The following is a 25,593-nucleotide window of genomic DNA, read 5'->3' on the forward strand; positions in this document are numbered from 1 at the left end:
TGTCACTGGAATGTTGGGGTTGCTGCCAAATTGAGGATGTTAACCCTGCGTAAGGAATTTGATGGCTTGTCAGGAAGGCATGCACAGGAGACAAATAAAGCAGTACTAGCTCTTGGATTTCTAATTGTAAAAAAAAAGAGTGATGCAAACCTACATGAAATTCATATGAGGGTTCTGCCACCACTTGTTTCTTCACACCAGAAGAGTATATGTCAGGAGTGTGTCATGTTGAATGTTTTCAGTTTTCTATTACAGAGATTTTACAGTTTCAATTCTAAGCTCCCCTTCAGTTCCTCAAATAAAAAAAATTAAGTGTGATATTTTAATTATTCTTACAGATATAAAAACAAGAAAGAGGAAAATTGTAATTGCATTGGAAAGATGGGGAACGTGCAATTGGCCAACATGTCATGTTATTTCACAGTGAGAGATCATCAAAATGATTTTGAGACAGGTAGCAAAATCAGCATTATCCACACATATATCCACAACATCTGATTTCATTTAACTACAGATATGTTTAAGTCTCCCTGGAGGCCAACTCTGCCAAACCTCCAAGGATTTAGTTTTCTTCTACTGTGGGTTTTTAATAAAAATTCATCTGATTTTAATAATAATTTATTGCAGTGGAATGAGAGTCATTTATTACCATGTATTGTCTCTTATGTGTGAAAATGTCCAGCTTGCCAGAATTTACAGCTCTACAACTGTAAATTTAATCTCTTGCATACTCACAAAGCAAGTTTCTCAAATAGACATATATCTCAAATACAAACATCAAGTAGATTATGCATCAATACGTTAAAATTTAATGTAGTAGCAGATCAGAAAATAATATGCAAAAAAAGTTTGCCACATGAAATAGAGATTTAATCCTTATTTTTCATCTTCACTAAGTCAACATATTATCCACCTGACACATGCATCCTAGTCCTGTTAGAAGTACATCCACTGAAATAAGAATATGTTTATACTGTTTGTTCTGAAGGAAGAATTTTCTGGTTACACACTGAAATTCTCAAACGTTCATCAGGTAAGGAATGTGACCTTTTTTCGTTGCTGTTGAGATGCACCTTATGCAGGGTGGACTTTGTAGCTTAAGCAAAGTTTTGTTTGGCTTTTTTCCCCTCCCAAGAGTAAAGTTTCTTAGCAAAAATATTCCAAGTTTCACACCTGTGGAAGTGTGTTTGCACTTTCACTTATCTCTTTCACAAGTACACAGCTGTTGCTCCTGCCTTGAGGAGTGAATGTGGCATGTTTCACTCAAAGAACCTGAGTGAAATTGCATAACAAAATACAAGCACATTTTCAGATAGTATTTACAATTTTTAAAACTCTTTGAGAGCTGATAAAGTAACTAGAAACTGTCTCCATTATCCTCCATCCAAACAACTCATTCCGTGTGACACCTAGCAGAAAACTGGGAGCTGCTGATCCTCCCATTACAACAGACAGTGACTCACCTCCTTAGAAAGCAGTGGAAATGTTGAAATGACTTCTAAGTGACTTCAGAAACAAGACTCACACTGGTTCAAGTTCATAGCTGAAAAAAAATAAGAAAAGAGGTTTCAAGATTGCATACCACCATGCTTGTGTTGTTAGCAGATGATTTTGAATTTCCTGGTCTACTTTTATGTAATCTAATGTAGCAGCATTGCAGGAAAACCCTTGCTACATATTTGTTGAAATTATCTGCAACATGGAGGTGTTCTTCATACACTGTTCTGAAGAATGCAAGTGAGAAAATTACTGAAATATTTGGCAGTAGAGCAAACCAGACAAATATGCACTCTGCTAATAAGGAACTGTTCATACTTTTAGATATACGTGAAGTTGGACTCAATGATCCTTATGGGTACCTTCCAATTCTAGATATTCTATAATACAAGGTGAGACCTTGAAAATCAGTTAAGCTTCACCTTGGAGCAATAAGTGTTTAACTTTACATGTTACTTGCAGCTAGAATGTTCCAGCAGGAACAAGGGAACTCATGGTTCTCTTTGGCACCAGCTACTGTGGCATGGGCTTCTGTGTCACACATAAAAGCACAGTTGCACAATCTTCCCTGTCTAAACATGGACTATGAACGTCCTTAACTAGCAAGGCATTTTAGAACACTTTGTGAAACAAGCCAAATGCCGTATTTTGAAAGGAATAACTAGCAGGAGTCAAAGTTAAACTTCTTGGGAGTAGTGTTACTGAAAAGTAAAACCATAACTACGTGAGTAAGCCTAATTTCCACTTTCACAGGCTAAGCAGTGATGACCTGATTAGTTCTCAGTGTCAGGAGGCTGCTCATCTCTCAATGCCTTCAGCTCCTATTGTCAGCATCTTATTCTACATTATTTTAGCTGACACACTGTTCAGTCTTCTTTTTTGAAACATTATTTAAGGATTAAAAACTATGTTTATCTAATATAAAAAGCAACTTTCACACTTAAACCCACTGATTTGAAATGGAAATTAAAGTGTTCTAATTTATTCTTTCACATTAATAATCAGTAGAAAAATATGTTCCCACTCTTGAGTGTTCAGTTCCCTACAACACAAATGTACAGCCCACAAAAAAAAGGAAAACTTGTGCCAAGTCTTCCTCTACCAGGGAAATGGGCAGAACCTGACCAGCTATGTACAGGCACCTAGGCCTGTCAGGTGTGCTCTGGGCTCTGTGAAACACTGGCACAGGCTGCCCAGGGAGGTGGTTGGGTGCACCATCCCTGGATCATTCGAGGTCAGCTTGGATGGTGCTCTGAGCAGCCTGATCTGCTTGATCCTGCTCATTGCAGTGGGCTTGGACTAGATGGTTTCCAAAGGTCTCTTCCAGCCCAAACAATTCTATGATTCTCTGATCCTTAAGGTCCTTTCCAACCAAAATCCTTTTATTATCCTATGATCCAGGTCTTGATATCTGTATCAAGCTTTCAGAGATACAGATGCTGCTTTTGAACATCCCCACAATGTTGTTTTCCCATTATTCAGTCATTAGTAAGAAAAAACCTGAATCAAAATGGACAAGATTTTTTTCTTTTTAAAGTCAATGACTGGATTAGATCTTGGAAGTGTACATATATATACAGCTACATAGACGCATATCTAGACACACAAATTGTGTATATGATTTCTGTAGTTAGTTGGTCACAATTTGAGAATATCTAATGTGCTCTGACTTGTAATACGGCACATCTAGAATAAGGTTAACGAATAGAAGCAAATTTTAATTTTATTTCTAATACTAGTATTGTCAAGTTATCTTTAATTTTCTGTGGCAAGAAGTAGCTGTTAGTGCAACCAAAAGGAAACATTTCTAGAAATGTTATATAACACTACAGACCTTAGGAAAAAGCGTATCATTTCTTTTTTTTTACAGATGAGATTTGATGAGATGCTGCCCAATATAAAAAAAAAAAAAAAAAACACACAAAAAAAAAAAACCACAAAAAAAACCCCCAAAAAAACGGAAGACAGGGTGGATACTCATTCTTGATCTAAGAAGGAAAGAGTAGCTCTCAATACCACCGTGGACAGGAGTTGCTTTCTCAATGCTTTCTTTCTTTCATGGACAGAAGAATCTGAAATTGAAGTTTTATGCTCTTTCTCTCCTCTGGGACTGAAGGAGGCATGGAGATGGTCTGCATAATTCAATGGCCCCACAGTTTCACTCACATACTTTTAACTTGACACTAAGTGGCTATTTCAGAGCAGAACCTTGTTTCAGTGCGCTGCTCTGAGAGCATCTGTGCTTATAAAATGATGCTTTTTTTTGGCCCCATTTTATTTGTCATTCCAAAGAGCAACAGTAAAAAATAAATAACCCCATCTTCCATTCCAACTTCATGATCTTGTAGAACACATAGACAGCATGTATTATAGTGGTATTTCAGAGCAGTCATATTCCTAAAACACAGTCTCCATCCCTCTTTTGTGATGAAATCTGCTGCCTCCGTCTCACCAACTTTTCAATTCTTTTGCCAAAAAGGGTCCTATTTATGTGCAGAGCTTTCTTTCCATTATGTTTTAAGCTAATTTGGGGATGGTTCTGTACAGGACTAAAACTTTGTCGTGATAATCCTTTTGGGTCCCTTCTAACTTGGCATATTCTGTGAGTCTGTGATTCTGTAACTTGTAAAAGCACTGCAAGCCCAGAGATTGCAATGTTTTATGTCAATTATATGTCTTGAAATATAATTCAAGACATATAATTAAATTATGTCAAATTTCATCAAAATTCCCTCATGTACCTCTATGGTGTGATAGCTTTTAAGCATGGACCAATCTGCCCTGAGTCCTGTGCAGACACTGGAGTACTCACCCCTGCAACATTCATTACCATGCTGGTTCCTAAATGCTTTCAACAGGTGAAGGGAACTGACAGCCACAGGGAATTATTCTGCAGGTTGATGATACGCAAACCAGAGTCTTCTGGTCTTTGAGGCTTTTTGTTCCTTGTCCTGGAGTACACTGCAGTTCTGCAGTCAGCAGTGAGGTCAGACACTGAGCTGAGTCCTCCTTTTCCCCTTGAACACCATCAGCAGCCAGAGCCAGAATCCTTACTCAGCTCTTGCAGCTGAACTGTCTCAGAGTCTCAGCTAGGGCTGAAAATGGGTGTTTATTGAGAATGTATGAGTATTCCCCTCTGTTGTCTCTGCGTCCACATCTTTGTTCTTGCAGATTTTTGCAGGGGGGTAACAGGAGAAAAAAGAAGGGTCCCAAGTACTGTATGTAATTCACTTAAGGTAATTTTTTTAAACAGTAGGGATAACACTACTGGTTCCATTGGTTTGGTTGTGTGTGAATTATGTTAGAGTAAAAATCACATTTTAAAGTTTAAAAAAATGTAAATTGAATGATAAGCTTTGTGCTGGATATTTTGCCTAAACAGCAAACAGAGCTCTCAACTACTTTGTTTTTATTTCAAAATAGATCATTTGCTTTTGACTTAATTATTAATGTAAACTGATGCTTTAGAAGTTGCTAATTGGGTGGAAAAACACCGTTCTGATGACAGACTTTAGCCAGAACAGAAGTTTACAAAAATTTCTTTCTATTGTATGGAAAGAAAGTAATATAAAGAAAACATTAAGTGATTCTTAAAACCACTCACAGCACAGTTAGAGGTGATTTGGATGAGACGGAAGGCAGAATCCAAACTGGGAAATGTTTGTTTATTGTTATAGTTCTACTTATCTCAGTAATTTTACCCATATATAGATAAAAATAGGCAAATCATCACATCAAACTCAACAAGAACACTTCATTGCATTTCCTATTTAAAACCTTCAGTAAAGGACAAAGAAAGAGATTAGTTTGACAGTAGATCTTTCTTCAAAGAATTAGGTAAGTATTATTTTGTATATAGTTAGGAGGAAACTGCAGTGTGTATTGTTTATATTCAGAAACTGGAATGTGAGCTAGGCAGCATGAAGAGTGATACTACAAAACAGAAATAAAGTCATTTTGATAAAATGGATGTATAAATTCCCTTTGTCTTGAAGTTTAAAACTAAAATATGTGTTCCATTCAGCAAGAATTAATTATCCCTAACCCCATTTTACAGCATTAGGGATAAAAGCACTTGATGAACCATACAACAAATGCATGCCATTTAGTAGAATGCCAGAAAATAGCACAGCATTTATTTTTTTCCCCACCAATTCACAGCCACTGAATATGTGATTTATATGTTTTATTTAAGTTAGAAAATTTAAGAAAATGTTTTGCTGATTTTCTTGATATGGTCTGTCAGTTGATAGTCTCTGTGTGGGAAGTTTCATGTAAATTCTGATGTAGCTTTGATATCTCCAGGAAAAAAGCTGCAAACAATTTTGTTCCTTCAATATAGTTGTGTCTGTGAAGAAGGAAAGAAACACAATGAAGTCTTGTCAGGTTGTCCTGCTCTTAAAATTAGGAACAGAGTCCAGTGAAGTTTTATGAGTCTTCAGAGGAATTTGCAATATTGGTAACCCCTGAAAATTACCCAGCGCACAGAAGTGCTGGACGTCCTTCAATTTGGTACTCCTCTGGAGTTACTTCAGAAAACTTTTTCCAGGTTTATATACCCAAATTGTTGTTACCAGTAGCCAGCAGTGTTGAGGCTTAAATGAGGAGAGACAAGAAGTAATTTGAGAATTATTGTAGGATTCTCCTCTCTCCAGAGTTCAGCATGAATTGACTCAGAGCCTGCACAAATGTTCAGGCAACACACTGAATAGGGGCTTACCATGGTGCCTCCAACAATAAACACCAGTGACAAGTTTAAGCTATTTTTTTGTATAATTATTCTAGTTTTGGTCCCTGGACTATAAATATCTCTTTATAGCTGTTTGTACTGAAAACCACCAAAATCCTCACAGAACCGTGAGTGTCTGTGACTGGTGCACTTCAAAACAGATGCTGTGATGGAAGAGTGCCCATCCACACCATCATCTTCATTGCTAGAGAAATGAAAATTGCCAATGCAGTGAATTTAAAAACTGAGTAGACACCCAGTGGAAAGTGTATAATGGCATGTGTTACACTGGGAATTTTGCTTGCTTGCTTAGCACAGCATCTAGCGTGCTGGAAATATTAGGTTTGGGCCGCCCAATGCACAGCAGAGCTTCCCATCTGGGCATGGGTACCAAGGGACTTCAGTTCTCCCCCCTTCTCTAATAGCAGAAAGAGACAAATGAAAGAAACCTGCTTATTTTCTCGTTCTGGGAATGCTCTCCAGCATCAGCCGCTCCAATCGGAAGCATCATCACACTTTTCTGTGTTACAGTCTGAAACATTCTGGCAACAGGAATTGTTGAGCCATCACGGGTGAAATCTGGATCTTCTCCAAAAACTGGAATATATTGGAAAAATGAATTAATAAATAGGTGTAATCCAGGTGGTTTTCTCTGCTATCATAGATTTAAGGAAAGAGCTGATACTAAGAGCTTCTGAGTAGAAATGGGTTTGAGTGTGCAGCCAATTGATTTCATGAATCAGCTCTGCTCTATAAATCTCTGGTTTCTTATCAATTCAAAAAATAATAAACGAGGCCTTTTGGCTACTCCTATAAAACATATCAAAATTTAACAAGGTATGGGAGACATTGACAAGTAGTTCTATCAAAATCAATGAGATTTGTAAGGTACGAGGCTGCAGCACTGAATTGGGAAATCTGCTTTGCCTTATTGTTGAGCACAGTGCCCCTGCACACTTACAGACACACTAAGAACTGGGAAAAAAAAGGAACACACCTGTTTTTACTGCCCTTCTTGCTGCTTTATATAGTAGATCATTAAAATCAGCAAGCCAGGGCTTTACACCCAAAGGCATGGACACTTTCATTTTGTTTGGACTGTTCCTCTTGGAAAAGACACCCTCCAAGTGTTCCACCACCTGTAGGGAAAATACTTTTAAAAAAAAGCTTTCATCTTACCACTCGACCTTATACCCACATTCCTACTTCTTCTGGAAGAAATAAGTGCTAAAAACATTCAGTTTACTACAAGTCCAGGTTTGTGAGGTGCTAAGAGAGACTGAGTTTACTGAGTTTACACAGTAGTGGCCAAAAAAAAGATTTGTATCTTACCTGCTTTTCCACAACCGAAAGGTCCATGTTGGGGACCTGACGGATTGAGAATTTGCCAATTACTTTTGCTGGAATGACTGTTTTAATGCCTGGTTCATGGAAAGCTCCTTCAATCCCATGAATAGAGAGAGAGGGGTAACGCCACAGGTGCAGAAGTATTTCTTCCTTTAAAAAAAATTCAAAGGGATTTGGAACCCCTTAAAAATTCATAAATATAAGGGCTATAAACAAGCCACAATGTATATAAACAATCTTTTTCCATCCTAAAATTTGTATTTGGAAACCTCTGTATTTTAAAGATATTTGATTTTTTTTTAAATTTAAACCCGTGCACGTGTACTTTTATTTTTAAAAAATACTACTACTTTCAGTTATAGAATGATTTCTTTAAAAATGAGAAAAACAGAGCATTGTTTTAAAAATCTTCAAAGTAAATTTTCATAGTGCAGTGAAGAAATTCTACTAATGAAGACCAAAAAGCACAATAGGAAAGATTATAATTTTCAGTAAGTAACTTTTCCTGGAGAAGATGCAGAGGGAAAACAAAATGCTATGATTATTACTCTAAGGAAAATAGGAGAAATGTATAAATTATAAACGGATCTTCATGCAGAACCTCAGGGTGCTGCTTCTTTCCTTCAGTTTTATGAGACTAGACCTTTACCTACACAAAATTTAGCATCAATCCATCCTTGTACAGTATCAAAACTCAGATAGTGTAGTTACATTATACTTTTGTATTACTGATTCTTACAGTCTAGCTTTAGGTAATTTGAAAGCTATAAAAGCATCCCTGTTAGCAGAACCTAAACCACAATAATTATGTTAGTGATAAAATAATTAATCAACTCCTTTCTCCCAGTTGCCACTCTTATGCAGGGAAATCTTTGCAAGCCAGCCCCTACCTGCTGTTTTTTTATTTAGGATATAATTTTTAATTGCTGGTAAGGAGAAGCTTGTAGCTTTGGATGCTTTTTATGGTGGGCTTGGCAGACATCAAAATCTGTGTTAAATAAAGACCATCCAAAACATATCTGCCTAAGGCTTCCTCCCATTTTTTCAGAGCTGAATATAACTTCTTTCCCACTGTGTAACCTAAATGTAGACATTTTAATGCATGTTTTATTTGGCTGATTAGGGTTAGGGGGAGGGAAGGGGTAGGCAAGGAAGAGAGACTTACACTGTTAGTTTTGCATGATTACTTTTAAATGATTATTCATATTTCAGATCACTTTCCCCAGATGCAGTGCTTTACATTTTCAGCAGACTGATTTTATTTATCTTTTACTTCTCAGCGCTCCTTTATTTTATTTTGAGCTTGCCATTAACTGAAAATATCTTTGTATGGCTTTATATAGAAATACTACAAATAGGTGATTTAAATTCTTTCTGCTGAGTATTCATACAGATTTTTTGTTACCTTGGTGCCATAGAGGAATTTTTTCACACCACAGTTATTTCTATGTTCCTCTAGATCAAATTCAATTGATTCAAACAACTTCCTTTCCTCTTCTGTCAGGGCAGCAACATTGTCGTAGATTCCAGGGATCTGAATATGGCCTGTGGAATCCACAAGGCTGTCTACAAAATAAGATAGATATCAGTACAAGGGGTACAAGTATTTCTTCCCCTTGGAAATCATAACACCTTCTCCCTTCTACCTAGCTCTTTACCAAATTAGTGAGCCTCACAACTGTTTGCATCTGTCAAGTTGCTTCACTGAACTTGATATATTTGCATATTTATTAAGAAAATCGAGTTGCTGTTTGTGTGGAGTGTGTGATGTGTCAGCCCAGCTTCTGACATGAAAACATCATCCTACTGGGATACAAAGCAGCATTAAAAAAGTCAGATTTTGCTATGTGTGCATGTATTAAAGTTGCCTGTAATCCTTAAATGTTCTTCCTTGATGTGTGACTGACATCAGCTTAACATGTCTGAAGTCCTGGCCTTACTGCCCTTAAATTTTTCTCCTGAGAAGCCTCAGAAATGAAATGTAAACAATAATTATCTGATTGCTTGGAATGTAGTTTGGAGGTTGCTTACCAACAAGTGCATCTGATTGGTTCCATATGAATTGTTTTAACTTATTGACCAATACCAGTCCAGCTGTGTCAGGACTCTGGTCAGTCATGAGTTTTTATTATTCATTCTTTGCTAGCCTTCTAATGTCTCCTTTCTCTTTCTTTAGTATAGTTTTAGTATATAATTTTCATATAATATAATATAATATAATATAATATAATATAATATAATATAATATAATATAATATAATATAATATAATATAATATAATATAATATAATATAATATAATATAATATAATATAATATAATATAATATAATATAATATAATATAATATAATATAATATAATATAATATAATATAATATAATATAATATCAGCCTTCTAAGAACTTGGAGTCAGATTCTCATCTCTCACCTCATCCTGGGGACCCTCACAACAAAACCGCAACAATTGGTGACCACATCTGAGGATCGTTCTTCAATGAGTCTTACCTTACAACAACTAAAGGTGTCCCTGACCTTCACTAGGTGATGATGGGCAGCTCTCCCAGCTGCCCTGAGCAGTGATGTGAGTTCTTACCCAGCAGCGCTATCAGGTCCAGCAGCGGCTCGTGGATGATGCCCCCAAAAGTTCCAGAGTGAAGGTCCTTGCTGCCACATTCAACCTGCACCAAAGCCACTGGTTACATGTGAACGCTCACTACCTTGTTCTTCTGTCTGCTGGGTCCAGGTTTTTTTAACAAGATCACAAATGAACAGTAATTTTTTTTTCCCCTAATTATTAAATAGGAAACATCGTGTCAGGAGCAATCTGCTTTAGCAGAGAAGATGGAGCTCTTTTGTCAGCCACCAAGAGAGAGAAAGTCAGCTGTCTGTAGCACTCACATTTGAGAGCAAGGGTCCTCCTCCACTCCCTCTTTTGCTTCAGTAAGATTAAAGACATCATACATTAAACATTTGCATATTATTACTGTTTCTAACATTGGAGAATAAATTTTTCAAGTTGTCTAACCTTTTTATTTAATGCAAAATCTTCTTTAAAAAAGGCAAAAAATAATCTTGCTTGATACTAAGAATATATGTCCAATCTTAATTCAAGATTGCAACAAATAAAAATTTATAGGTCTCTTGAATAACAAGTCGTTAGAATAGAGGCATTTGAGTTATTAAACGGGCTCTTTTTCCAGACACATTTTCATACTTGAGTTTATCATAAAATATTTTCCTGCAAAGGACTTGTTTATTCTTCTCAAAACCTCATTACAGCTAACTGTCTACTAGCAGGGAGAGATCATTTTTGATGTTTTAATAGCATCATTTTTCTTAACCAAGACTTAGAAGAATTGAATCAAGGCTGCCAAGGCTCTTTCAGTTAAAAAAAATCTTTTTTTTTTCAGACATAAAGGTTAATGCAGATTTTTCTTTAGTTCTCAAGTTCTTTAATCTTCTCTCTGAATTCCTTTTATGCTTCATCAGGAAGCATTTCCAGATGACAAATTTCTGCTCTTTATTTCACAGTAGCTCACATTGCCTGTTAAATATAGCGTGTTTGCTACAGTGAACTTTTATCTACTCCTGCCAGTGTTTACAAAAATTTTGTGTGGCTTTTAAACCCAGAGATCCAACCAAACTGAGTCCCTTTAGGCTGATTCATTATACCAAGCAGTATCTGATGCAAAAGGGCAGGGTTGATGGTTTTGGAGAGAGTTGGAGAGGTGGGTGTAGGGATGGTGTCCATGAGAACAGAGAGAGAAATGAGAAGAGCCTGGCAGAGTGGCAGGAGAGTAATGGGATAGGAAAGGGATCAAAGGAAGAAATGATTGAAGAGAAGTTAATGGAAGTAAATAAGGCTAATGGAACTGAAATGAGGTGAGGGATCTGCAGAAGCCAAAAGGGATGCAGAAGAAAGCTCTGTATTGTAAATATAAAGCTTTCCTTCAGTCTCTCTCTGCATACAGATGTAGGTACAGCTGCATCATCCCTGTCTGATGGAGGCTCAGCTGGAGTGAGCCTGTGTCCTTTACCTCCACAAAGAAGCAGGCGTTGCCCCGACTCCCATAGGTGAGGGCAGGCTTCTTGTTGCTGAGCCACAGGTTGTCTGAAATTACAATATAATCAACATCAGAGAAGAACCTCTGGTTTTCTTCCTCAAGTAGCTTCTCTAGCCCCAAGGATCCTGCTTCTTCCATGCCTTCAATTACAAACTTGAAGTTCACTGGCATAGCCTACAAAAAAATTAGAAAAGTCTGGGTAAGAAACAAGCATCTTAATTTTTCTTAAAAAAAAAAAGCTTTATAATTAGGAGCAGACTGGTTTGCTATGCTAATTGTGTTAGGATAACAAAGATATTGGATGAGTACATAGGATATATAGCTTACTACATCAGAAAAGCCAGTGACAGACACATATGGGCTCCCAGTAAAACTTATTATTTTCCTCATGTTTTTATCTACTATTCCTTTTCAGAGGACAATAAGTGATGTCTTTTTTCCTTCTTTGCGTTTTCAGAAAACTTGCTGGAATGTCTCATTAAACAGGCTTGCTGTCAGAGCTGTTCAATATTCTAATTGCTTTGGAAATTATAACTGTCTAATAGCAATTGCATTTTCACAGAAAATTTCCTGTCCCTTACATTTCCACTGTTACTGCCCATGTGGGAGCCACTGGCTGTGGTTTTCCCAGTGTTGTCTATCACGAGACTTACACGGTGATAAAAACATTGTCAGTGACTCTACTATAATTGTCTTTTTAACACTCATAAATTTGCAAGCCCGCTGGTTCATAACGATGCATTTCCAAGAGTAATTAGGAGAACTTTTATTATGGAATAGTGGGAGTTGAAAATGCTGACACATCCCATAGGGGACATAAATTTCAACTTAGCTTCCTGTTGCAATTCGTTTTCTCATTCGAGGTTTTAAGATGTTTTTTCTTTTGATTTGCTGCTCAGATTAAAGGCAAGAACAAATATGTAAAATTAAATGAACTTGTGTCATGGAGTGTTCACTGATAGATCATCAGCTGGCCACAGAAATTTTAGAAACAAACTGTTAATGAATATTTTTTGATGGTCTGTATTGTTTTCTAGAGAAAGGCTTCAAATTACAAAAAAATCATTTTTGCTTGTTTGTTAAAATGTCAAGATAACTATTAGTGATTTGAAAAAACTAGAAAGATGTCAAACCCATAACCATATCCACTTACAACAACTAGTCTTTGGGCAAATAATGTGTGTTTTCTAGGGTTTGAGATCAAGGTCAATTCAGACTATAGAGGCAAGAAAAACGTGTTTTCCAGAAGGTTGTAAGGGGACTTTTTAACAAAATCAAGACTTAATGCTCAGTTTATGCCATAATGTCATACAAGAGACAGAAAACTGTTTCTCATCACACAAACAGAATATGTCATTCAAATTGGCTTAAAGGATGGTAGTTAACCCAGTTACAAGCCTAAAATATATTTTTGGCTTACCTTGACCTTGGGGGTAAGACCACTGCAAAATTATTAAATTATTTGAAGATAGCTATGTTGATCATTGTAGTAATTTAGGCAAATGTCTGACCTCAGAAATCTGTCAGACTCTGAGTGATTGTATTTGTATTCAGTGAATGCACCCATTAAAAGTATTTGCTTTGATAAATCTGGTCTGTTGGTGACATAACAGCCCATTCTGGATTAACATTTTTAGATGCTTATTCCCTTCACACAGACACATAAATTGAAGGTATCTTGTAGGCAGACAAAACCAAAGATCAGCAGAATGTATCAGCAGAGATGAGTTTTCATCAGCATTCTGTAATGTCTGTTATTTTACCATTTTAAAAGCTCTCAAGAGAACAGAACAATTATCAGAGCTGTGTAATGTATGTAATACCTATTGAATGTATGTAATACATATTGAATGAATGCTTCCCTGTGGGTTTTTCTTTGCAGGGCAATGGCAGTAAGAGTGTATTTACATTGCAGACAGACTGCTCAAAGACAAATTCTTACTGGAGTGAGACCAGTGGCCTAAGTGTTGCATCAGAAATAGTTAATATTTCAAGTTGTATATAGTCTGTTGGGACAGAGAGGTTTCATCTTACTCAGCAATGTAAATACATCCCTCCAGAGATATAATAAAAAATAACAACATATAATACTAAATAATAAAAGTTAGCAATAATTTTAAAAAGTCATCATTGATACCTACTAATTTCAAGGCTCTGAATGTTTCCACTGCATTTATCCAAGCTAGGACTGGTCCCTTATTGTCTGTTGCTCCACGCCCATAGAGGTTTCCTTAAAAGGAAAAGAGGAAAGTTTTTAAGCAATCTTTGAATTTTCCCTCATCACTTCTGTGTAATTGGCAAATTCCAGTTCCCACAGAAGCTTTAGTGATGGAGGGAAGAAGTCCCAAAAGTGTCAGGATTTCACTGACTCATTTTAAATAAGGTGATGAGTGTTTGGGTGCTTCCCAAAGGAAAAGTACACTTGTTTTTTTCTCTTTCCCTCCTTTGATATGCATTATGTTGTGGTTTCTGCTACATGCCAATTTTTGAGCTTCAATTTTCTTCTCAGGAACTGTTTATTCATACCAGATATGGCTGGAGGGTTTGCACAATATGCAGTTTCTGGACACATCATTCAGGCCAGCTAACAAGCAGCAAAACCCCTACAGATAAATGCCATGGCAGAAGTATCAAGTTCAAGTCTTGAATTTCTTTTTCAGCTACACATCATGTACAGTTATCGCTGTACATGAAACTGAAATCTGTGTATCTCTGCTTCTGTAGCAGTCCCCACTGGATATACACTGGAATAAGACAGGAGAATTATGCCAGTAAAGCTGTTGGGAATTGATCCCAGATAATGAGAAAGGGCAACTCAGTGCTTATAGCCTGGGAACCAGGATTTCTGAGGTCTTACTTATCTGCTGACCCTCTATCCATTATTTTTGTTCCTTCTGTCAGCTAGCTGTGCTGTAAGTATAATTACATTAAAGGGTCCTCACATTCTTCTACCAAAAATGCTAGTATTTCCACACCAAGTATTAGGCAGTCACTGATGGATCTCACTAGTCACAGAACAACCACCAAAGCTGAAAGCTGCTGGACATGTCCCAAAGATTTCCACAGAAGTCCTCATGCTTTGGTTAAATAGACAGGAACTCTTCTCCCACACAGAACCTCAGTCGTGTGTTCCAATAATGATACAAAAGTTATGAGAAGATGCACACCATTGATTTCAGTCAGTGTGTAGGGGTCAGTGTCCCAGCCATCCTCCTTCTTGGCAGGCTGCACATCCACATGACCATAGAAGCATACAGTGGGGTTTTGTGGATCCTTCCCCAGTTCCCCAAGAATCACGGGAGGCAGTGGGAGGACTTGGCCATCAGGCAGCTGTGGAGGAAGGTTAGAAAAAGGCAACTAAGGAAACCCAAACCTTCTAAAACTTACAAATGTACAAAACCATCTGGATTTCTTAGTATTGAAAATACTTCTACACTCAATTGATTTTTATTTGATTAGGTGCACAAATCTGACTGAATCCAGTTCTAACCTATTCAGACAAACTGAGATCTTTCTCCTCAACTGGTTATTTCCTGCTGGACTTTGTAGAAGTCTTCAAACATTTTATTGTCATAAATGCCCTCCTCACTAAGCTCTCACTTCCCAGCACTGGAGAAGACAGAGGTAACCTTGTGCTATGGAGTCTCTTGGGACACTGTAATAGTGAAAAGCCACACAAATTAATTTTGGGTTTGATTTCACCACAGACAGAGGGCAGGAGGCCTGTACGTTCAAACATAGAATATGAAAAAGTGTTGCTGGCAGGAGGTAGCAGCTATGTCAGACTGTCTTAAAAACAGGTTAAAGCTAAACCTTTACGTGGCTCTGTGCAGAACAGAGCTCTACACGGCCCAATGGCATTCTCTGCAACTATCAAATGACATGACCTGAAATATTCAAGTATTGCTGTACTTCAGGGTCCTTGTGCTAAGAATCGAAATCCTCACCAAAACCATCAGAAAAAAGAGAAGAGAATCACTATTATTGAACTTTTGAATTGCTGTTAGATTAGGAATGTAACAGCCCAGGATGGGGAAAAACCCATGGCTACATAAGGTAAGTTAATTAGAGACTAAGGTTTCTCAGAGATGATTTCTTCCCTATTGCTTTCCGACAATGAAAGAAAATAGTTTGGGTCATTTGTCAGAAGCTCTGCAAACCAAAGATGATGGTCTAGGTAGCTCTAACCCCTAGATGTTCTAACAACATTTTCCTTGTAAAAACAACCTCCTTCATAAAGAAAGTTCAGTGACAAATGATGCATTAGTTCTCATGCTTCATTACAGACAAACATTTAAAAACTAGCCCCGGTAAAAAACTTTTACTTCAATTAAAAGCATCAAACTCTCTCCTATGCACAGAACATCAGTTTGTATTTGGATTGCCTGTGTGGTTCCCAGTGTGCTCTCAGTTCTCAGACCTGATTTCAGCAGGTGTCATGGAGGTACAGGACTATTGATAAATTTGTATCTAGCTTTCAAAAACAACACTATGTCATAGCATACATGTACACGGTACTGAATGCAATAGGTAGACCCGTGGGTAGATATGATGTTTTAAGGGCAAGAATCAGATAAGCACCTCATGTGACCCCAAGTTTACTAAATTAACAGTGGCTCCCAGTGTTGCAAGTCTGTCTGCTACCAGTGCCATCATTTGCATTACTTCTTCCCTCAGGTGTGGTTGAATAGAATCGCTTTCCACAGCCACCCATTCCTTCAGAACCTGCACAGGAAGAAAAGTGCAATTAGGTGATCCAGAATGTTGTTGTCCTCAGCCCTTGTATCAGAAATCCCACATTGGAAGATGATTTCCTTTATCATCACATCATTATCACAGATGCTATAAGGTTTCAGCATAGGGAAGAATCCCTTAGATGTCTCCCCAGGGTTGAGATTCCTGATTTTCTAAACCGAGAGGGTGCTCACAGTTAGGCATTCACATTGTCAACTCTGGATCTAAAATGCAGTGGAAGAGGAGGTAGATTAGATGCTGACTAGTTTGCATTATAGAAATTGCATTATGTACAGCCTACCTTGGTGGTTCTCATGAGGATTCAGAAGTGCTCATAGATTCAAAGCACAACTGATACTGACTGGACTCATTATGTTTCTGTCTTTTCATGGAGGGTTGACAAAAGTGAAAGCACAAGGCAAGGACCAAGATTCCTCTCCTTCTAAAGAGCAAACCTACAAAAACTAGTTCTGAAGCAGACAGAGTGAGCATCCTATCTGGCTTGCACGGCCCATGCAGGTGCATTTTGGCTTAGTGGAGCTTCTCCCTGAACACACTCAAAGCATGCCCACAACCATCTCTTTTGCTGAAGTCCATGCAAGTCCCTCCTTCACCCCAGGAGTTCCCAGCAGCCTGCTCTCTTACAGCCTTGCTGTGTGAAGTGCATATTGCACTCCTGATGCCAGACCTGGAACCCTGCTCAGTACCTTTGTGACAGGCACTTCTCCTGCCTCTGGAGCACCAGCTCTGTGCTCATTATTTCACTGCAGTATAGCTCCTACCTTGATGAAATCACTTTGATGTGCATCAATGTACTGGAAGATCTCCATCTCCAATGCTGAAGAGGATGAGGAGGACATTACTGCCTTAGAGAGCAGCACAGGGCTGAAATGGATGCTATCTGAAAGTTAAGGACAAAATTCAACATTGCAGACATCCTGCAATATACATTTATTTTCAGCCCTAAGAAGCAGAGATATTTACAAATTTCTGAGCTTATTTAAGTCTCATTTAATATCCTCAAGCCAGGAGAAAATATACTCATTTTATCACATAAAAACTTCCATGGATTCATAGTCAAGTTGCTGAAAGAAAAATTGAAAAAATTACCAAAGAGTGAACATTTTTAGTGTTAGTTTTATAAATAACTTAGGGGTAATATTTTCTACAGAAACATTTGTTGCATCAGTTTTTCAGTACAAAAGTATCAAATTGTATTTTCTGGGAAGACAACCCTGGGGCAAGACTTGCAAAAACCAACAGCTCAGGGCACTCATCTTTCTTTTTTCTTCATTTCCAGAATCATATAATATCCCAAAAGGGATCCACACCGATCTTTGAGTCCAGGACCTGGCCCTAAATAATTCCAAAGAATCCCACATTGTGCCTGAGAGCATTGTCCAAACACTCCTCAAACTCTGTCGGTCTTCGTGCTGTTACCACTAACCTGGGGAGCCTGTGCCAGTGCCCAGCCACCCTCTGGGTGAAGAACCTTTTCTTGATATCCTGCCTCAACCTCCCCTGACTCAGCCTCAGGCCATTCCCTTGGGTCCTGTCATTGGTCACCACAGAGAAGAGATCAGTGCCTGGCCGTCCCCTTCCCCTCACAAGGAAGTTGTGACAGCAATGAGGTCTGTCCTCAGTCTCCTCCAGGCTGAGCAGAACAAGTGACCTCAGGTGCTCCTCACATGGCTTCCCCTCAAGGCCCTTCACCACCTTCACAGCCCTCCTTTGGACACTCTCTAATGGTTTAACATCTTTCTGAAGTTGTGGCACCCAAAACTGCCCCCAGCACTTGAGATGAGGCCACTCCAGTGCAAAACAGAGCAGAACAATCCCCTCCCTTGCCCAGATGGTGATGCTGAGCCCCAGGACGTGATTTTCCCCCCAGACTGCCAGAAGAAGGCAGAAAAATGGATTCACTGACACACATTCTGTATTTTACATAAATAAGGGAAAACAAGCCTGACACTGGAGAGTGTTAGAAAACAAATAGCTTTTGTAGTTGATTAAGAACAGTGACATTACTGAAACACTTGATAAGTGCAGAATTCATTTAGTACCTGCAAACCTCTCTGCCATCTTTTTTTTTTTTGACAAGATAAGGTTTTAAGATGTGTTTTTCTTATTCTTCCCGTTTTCCTTTCCTGTTTGCTTGAAGTTGTTGCTGTAAGTGTCTTGAATTGGTTCTAGTAGAGTAATCCTTGGATGGCTAAATACTTGATTGGGCTAAAGTCATAACTGCTGCTGTATCAGGCTGTTATAGGATGGACTCCAAGGTCAAAACCCAGTGCTTTTCTGAATATATTCCATACTAGTAACAAAAGTATAGTTGCAGATCCATCCACAACTCCTTAACTTTGATGCATTGCTAAGGTGATAGGCTATGGTAATATTAATAATTTCAATTATGTTTCTCTGACAGAGAAGGAAGATTGAAAACCCAAGCATGATGATCAAGACGAGGGAAACATTGTTCACTTAGGCTGGAGAGCCTAGCTGCATGAGGATGGGCTCCCATTTTCCAACCTTCCCACAGAAGCAAGGTTACAAGGTTTGCTTCACTTCCAGAAGTGAAGCTTTGAGAAGGCTTCTGACAGTAAATTTATTTCCCAGTGCCCAGTTCCTGACATCTCTTGACACTGGAAACACTGGTATTGAAACAGACCAAATGCTGATTTTGCAGGGGAGTAAATCTGGAAAGCACTGTTTTGGAGAAGACTTGTTAACCAAGCCAAGAAATTCAAATTTGGAAGTGGTTTTTAGGATGGAGAGATTAAATTTAGCCATATTATTTAAATATAGAAGTATTTTTAAGATACTAAACCCCAGCCTTAAGTGACCGGCAAAGTACCATTTTCTTCTCACATTTTTTTCTCCATAAAACAGTAAACCCTACCTCCAAGAGGTGGGTCTAATCAACAATCCCCTTCAAATACTTTCATCACCAGTCACTGCAGCAGCAATTTGTCCTAAAGCAAAAGTGATGATTACAGGAATTTTTGAAGCAAGCATGGAAAAAATCTGGACACTTCAGATGAGATAAAGCAGCTTCTGGGATTTATTAACAAAGACATGGTAGAGAATGAGGTTTTGATAATTTAGGTTACAGTTACCTTTGGATTGAGCTTCTTCAGGTAAGGCTTAAGAACAGGAACTCTGCAATAAGCACTCTAAACTTAAAACCCCCAGTCTGGATATTTCTTCCAGCCTTGGACTGTGCAAGTGGCTGCAAATGTTTGTCAACCGAAGCCCATTTTTCAGGGGCAATAGGAAGGCAGAGTGTGGCCCACAGGCATGGTCAGGGGGACTTCCCAGGCTGCACAGGGCAGAGGAGAGAAGACAATGAGCCCCAGACTGGGGTGGTGGTAACGGGACCCTGGCAAACCCTGAGTTTCCTGGCACAGACAAGACATTGGCTCTTGCTGAGGTGGTGCCTGGGTAGATACAGGAGGGCATCTGAGCCAAGACATATCAGGTCATGTTCAAAAGGGGCTCAAGGTCCTTGGAGATGATCAGCATTAGGTAAAAGCTGAGCACAGAGGCCATTTATGTTATTTTATTCTCTTTTTGTCACTGTGCACTTTTGGGGGGCCAGGCAATGTCTCTGCTTGTGCCATGTTGCTCAGTCTCATTTCAGCCAGCAGTGTGTCCCAGGAGAGCCAAGTTTGCCTTCAGGCTGGTGCTTTTGACTGATAAAGATATTCCACCACATGAGCTGAAGAGGAGGATAGGACCGTGATGGGTGCATTTGTGAGGGGCTCGGGGAAAGTGCAAGGCACTGCACCCCGCGAAAGAAAGCGATGGAGACAGGAATGGCACAGGGAGAATTCATCTGGAGGTGGGATGAAACCTGGTCTTGCTGATCAAGGGATCCCAGGATTTCAATCAGCTGTTCATCTAGAGAGACATCAGGGCCATGATCTGCCTTTACCAGGAAGCTGGCTGGAGGCCTCAGTTTCACATATATTTCACTCATTTTTCTACCTTGTAATTTCCAAACCTCAGTTTGGAAAACATTTACAACAGAGGCCACTGAATACACCCTCATTTAACTTTACTGTAGAAAACTAGACAGGCTTCTCAGGTTCACTTATTTTAAAAAAATAGATCTTTTGGTTATGCCACGCTTGACCAAGTAAGATTATAGCAGAGGACAGAACATGGCTGCTAGAGACACCAAGCTCATGCAATGGATTTAAATATCAGTGTCTCCATCACATGTGATTTCCCCTCCCTCTAGTGAAATCTTTGATATTGCTGTATTATATACATTTTCACTCTAAAAATAGAAAAAAATAGTGTCTTTATATATATATATATATATATATATATATATATATATATATATATATATATATATGTCACCTTTTGGTGACTTGAATAAATTCATGACTTGAATAAATACATACCTTTTAATGTCAGAAGTACAAAAGGGCTCCTTGCTTTTACAGAGGATGTGTGCTGTGGTGCTGGTATCTCTCTTTTTGTCTCAGTTACGTGCAAATGACCTGGAAAGAGGCAGACAAGAGACGTAGGTCTTTGTCATGTTTCATTAGCATTTAACTGTTTAAGAAAATGAAACAAGGAGGCTAAAATGCTGTGAAGGAAAAAAACTCCAACGAATCAAGCAAAATCCTTGGGAAATATCCTAGGGAAATTTGGAATTATTCTGTGATATTTTCAAAACCGACCAAAATCTAAGACCGTAGATTATCACAAAAATACTCTCATTAAAGTAAGGAACGGTGGCAAAGTTCAGAAAAATGAATGTGAGGAGATACCAAGTAGCAGAGTGTACAAAATATTAATAATTCAAACAAGAATTTAGGTAACAGCTATGTTTTGCTGTAGTAGAAGGAGGGAGGGAGGGGTGTAGCTGGAGTAACTTCATGTTAATGCACTACTAATACACAAAGTGCTGCTCAGGAGCATTTGGATGGCAACTGGAACAGCTCGTGTCAAAAAGGGAGTTGGTTTAATAAAGCTGTAGAAAGATTTCAGGCAAGGCTGAAATATCTCAGTGTCATGAGAAGGGGAAAAATTATTTGAAAGAATGATAAATTCGGGGGGGATATCAAACAAAGGCTTCGGTGTTCAATGTCAAGTGTATTTTATTTTATGTCATTTAAAGGAGCAGTTACTGCTCTACAGAAAAATGCAGTATGCCTATTTTTAGAAATAGTGCATGGCAGTCAGTTGTGCTCTTTCTCTTTCTTTGTTCCTTAGTAGTAAGAACATTTTTTGTGTCGCTTCCTCCCATGTCGTAAAGCACTGTTGAAAGAACACCTAGTGTTTTTCTGTGGTGACTTAACAAGAAAATCCGAGCTGATTCTTTAACTAGGATGATTCTTTGATGAAATATCAATTAAACTTACAAACAACTGAGAAGTAGGTCCTGAACATGCTCTGAAGGCCTCCTTGTCTCTCCTGAAGCACGTGCTTCATGCACTTCCCTCCCTGCCACACAGTGTTCCAGGTGGGTGCAGGAGGAGGGTGCCAGTGAAAACTGAACACTGGGTTGCACACACCCCAGAGAAAAACAGTCAGGACTCATCTGGCTTGCAAATAACAAAGTACATTTGACATGAAAGGAGATAAAGATGTTTATGGCAGTAGGAACTAATTTACCAAATCACTGGTGGACTGCACTGAAAGGAACATTCCCTCTAAGCAGTCACCATCAAGGCAGGTAACTGAGATAACAGGTTTATTTTTTAACATCCTTTAACAATACTCGTTGATAAGTGGCATACCTTTGGTAGCAGCAGGCAATCAAGCCACAGTCACCTCTCCAGCTGAGTGACACCCGAGGAGGATGAGGATGACAACTCTTCACATGGCAGTTCTCAAGCCCAGCCCTGACCATGTACAGCCACTGAACAAGAGCTGCAGAGACCCAGACACCTGCAGAGGAACAAATGCCAGCTCACAGTGCCTGACTGCATTTGAAGATTACTAAAGTATCATCCAAATCAATGGACTGTGTGACAGCAATGAAAATATCTGGTGGGAAGCATAGGCAAGGTCTGCACTTGCTGGCAGGTGACGCTGCAACACCCAGTGCTATTTACAGCAGTCAGCTCTTAAAGTGTTGCAATATTGATTGCCTGAATGATGTTTTGGAGAATAGCAGTGACCAGCCCTGCCCCTGCTCAAGCCAAACCTTCAGTGAAAAAAGTGAGACCCTGTTTATCAGTTCTGTTTTGCTGTAATACAGATGATATTTTAAAAGAACATCCTTATCTCTAGGTGCTTTTTGCAGCTGCCTTTGTTGCTGATGATGGGAGCCTGAACTGGAAAGGTCCCCTCTTTCACCTGCAGAACAGGAGCATTTTATATCAATTTTACTGATAAGTTCTGCAGTTAATGAAGAGAGAGTTTTAAGTTAAAAATTAGTTTTGGGTTTAGATGCTCACTTCTGCCTCTGTCATACAATAATTAAATCAGGACAGACAAATCAGTAACACATCAAGTAATGGGAAATTTTCCCATCTCCTTTTCCCTCCTGGAATTCCAGTATCCCAACAGGAATCCCAGTGCCAGAAAGCACTTTAACATTGCTGATAAGTGTTGCTGCTTTACTGTAGTATATCGTAGGACAGAGAAAAGAGGTGGATTATTCTGTGTCTTGAAAAGTGGGGGAAAAAAAAAGGGATACATCCCTGTTAAGGCAAAACCCTTCTCCCAGGAAGTAGTATTGCCTTTTGTGCCCAGTGAGGAGGAGTAATTCACTATTTACTTAAGAAAATTTTCTGCTGATTAGTTTGCAATCAGATAAACGTGGGTATAAAAACATTCTTCCTGGAAAGACAGCTCTGCTGGCTCTTGCTCTTTTCATGGCAGAAAGGTTCATAGGAAGGAACTGTGGGAGATGCAGTATTTGTTCTTAGATGTGGATAGCCTCACCATCTTCTTGCTGCCACATCTCACATAGCAGAAGGCAGAACTGCTGAACTTGTAGTAAATTTAAGGTGCTTGTGTCTGCATACAAATTTCTACCCTTAAAGTCCTCTGCCCATTTTGAAAGCACCTCTATTGACATGGTCAAATTCAGCAATAAGTATAATAAGGTAATAAGGGAGTTCTAGGTCCTGTCTCAGAGCCTTACAAAGACCTTTCATTTTTTTAAGCACTTGTTCTTCACTTGATTGATGTGTAAAACCTCATTTGCAAATGAAATGCAAACTTTGGGGGGAATTCAATGTTTGTTTTAATTTATTTTAAATAATTTTTTTACATTAATCCTGTCTTCATTTATCTTAGCTTTAAGTGTTTCACACTGGAGTTATTCCTCAATTAGAATATTACAAGTCAGATTTAAAATAGATTTATTATATTAGTAGATCCATTCAACTATTTGTCTATCTATCACATAGTACTACTGAGGAACTATGCTACCATGGGAAAAAAAAAGCTATTATTACTTTATAGCTTAGTATTTCATTGCTAATTGCCCCTTGTTTTATAACCTATAACTTGGAACAAGGTTTAAGGTCCACAATATAAGAGATTTGTTTTGTTATGGTCCTTATTCCATTTATGGGATATCATAAACATTGCCAACATTGTTTAGAAGGACTTTTAAATGTAGGCAGCTTTATCTCTAATAAAACCATTCTTTGATGGTAGCTTATTAACTACAAGAAATGAAAGAACCAACTCGAATAGTTTGGTTGAATATCCTCTTTGGGATACAGTAATTGTTTATGCAGGAGGAAATAGACTGATTAAAGGAAAATAAGAGCAGAACTGAAACAATAGGATGAAGAGTAGGGGAAAGCATCATTGGCTCTGTTTCTCTTGTTATTTGAAAGTGTAAACAATCTAGGGCAGAGATGGTCCCCTACTCTGTGTTTCCATTGCTACCTCAGGACAAAGTGTAGCACCCTCACTTGGTTACAAAGTGATGGTACCTTCACTTCAGCAGAAATAGCATGCTTTAGTTGTTACCTTAATTAAAAGGGTATCTTAAACAATTACAATCTAAATTTGAGTGAGCAAATATGTAAGAAATATGCTAATAGGAGCAATATTTCATTGACAGAAAAATTATGTGATGGTTTTCAATGCTTCCTGTCACTCTATAAGCAGCTATCTCTAGTTCAAGACAGGTATTTTTTCATTTCTTGAAAGTGAAGTGCAGAAAAGCAGGAATGTTATTGTCCTGTAATAATCAGTGGTACCTGGTTATTTTTGCAGCTGTCATTTCTCAATATACTCCCTTAATATAACTTATCATTGCATCCTAGAAGGATTGGTGTGGAATGGAGAGGCCCTTTCACACAATTCCCCATATCTCCCACCCCTACAGATATTTCTACTTCCCTGTGCAGAAGCAGCAAGCCTTTCCACCTCTCAGCTCCTTCCCAATTTACACTGCAGTTAGAAAAGTATTTCCCAGCCACCACGCTTCAAGATAACCACAGCTGACCCCAAAACACAAGTTAAGCAACATTGTCCACCTGAAAGCTTATCAGCAGTGGAGTGAGATTCTGCTGGTAGAGAGGGAAAGATTCCCAAGACCCTGATCTAGTAGTTCCATCCATCTGGTACCTGGATGTCCATAATCACACCTGGGTATGTCAGTGGAAGGAGATTGACTTAGAAAAGGTCCCCTTACCCAGGCAGGAGGTGCTTCACAAGGACAGGTGGCTGCAGACTGTCCTCTGTACAGAGCAATGACTCCCAGCACCTTCCAGGAACAGGGCCACAAAGATCTGAGGTCCTGGGTGGAGGAGGAAGAGCAATAACACGGAGCCCTCTCACCACCTGGTGGCTCATTCAGCACCCTCTCTGAACCCAGAGCTCCAAGCACTCAGGCTTTAAGTGATAAGAGAAACAAGCAAGTTCTTGTCCAGTGCCAAGTCCAGTACACTGCTCTGAGTGCTGAGATAGGAGACTGTTCTGTTTTTCCAAAAGCAACATTGTAAATTCATTTGGCTTAATAATTATTTTTTTCAGATATGGATCACACTGAAATGAGGGCAAGAGGTCATTCCCATCTTGATATCCTTCAGACAGCTTTTCTCAGCCAAATTGCATAGGTTTTTCCTCAGGGACGATTCATGTCCTCCTTGCAGGTGAGGCTTTTATCCAGCTTGTAACTCATAGCCATTTCCAAACAGACACACCAGAAACTGGCTTTTCAGGCTCACCAAGGCAAGCTGACAGTAACTGTGCAGCAGTTTGTTCATGGAGCTCTTCCCACTGCCTCCTCCC

General features: G+C 38.8%; 1 protein-coding gene across 1 annotated transcript; it reads right to left on the reverse strand.

The window, feature by feature from the left end:
- Positions 1 to 5,739: 5,739 nt before the first annotated feature.
- Positions 5,740 to 25,593, reverse strand: CNDP1 (carnosine dipeptidase 1). Its single transcript, XM_058032255.1, has 13 exons — positions 25,550 to 25,593; positions 20,784 to 20,882; positions 17,154 to 17,272; positions 16,219 to 16,362; positions 14,805 to 14,967; positions 13,779 to 13,867; positions 11,611 to 11,811; positions 10,167 to 10,251; positions 8,979 to 9,139; positions 7,559 to 7,723; positions 7,224 to 7,365; positions 6,676 to 6,823; positions 5,740 to 5,845 (listed from the first exon to the last, which is right to left on the reverse strand). Exons 1-13 carry the CDS (start codon positions 25,566 to 25,568, stop codon positions 5,740 to 5,742), a joined length of 1,641 nt encoding a protein of 546 aa, XP_057888238.1. The 5' UTR covers positions 25,569 to 25,593.

The sequence above is a fragment of the Melospiza georgiana genome, chromosome 1 (genome assembly GCF_028018845.1).
Source record: "Melospiza georgiana isolate bMelGeo1 chromosome 1, bMelGeo1.pri, whole genome shotgun sequence".
Classification (NCBI taxonomy): Eukaryota; Metazoa; Chordata; class Aves; order Passeriformes; family Passerellidae; genus Melospiza; species Melospiza georgiana.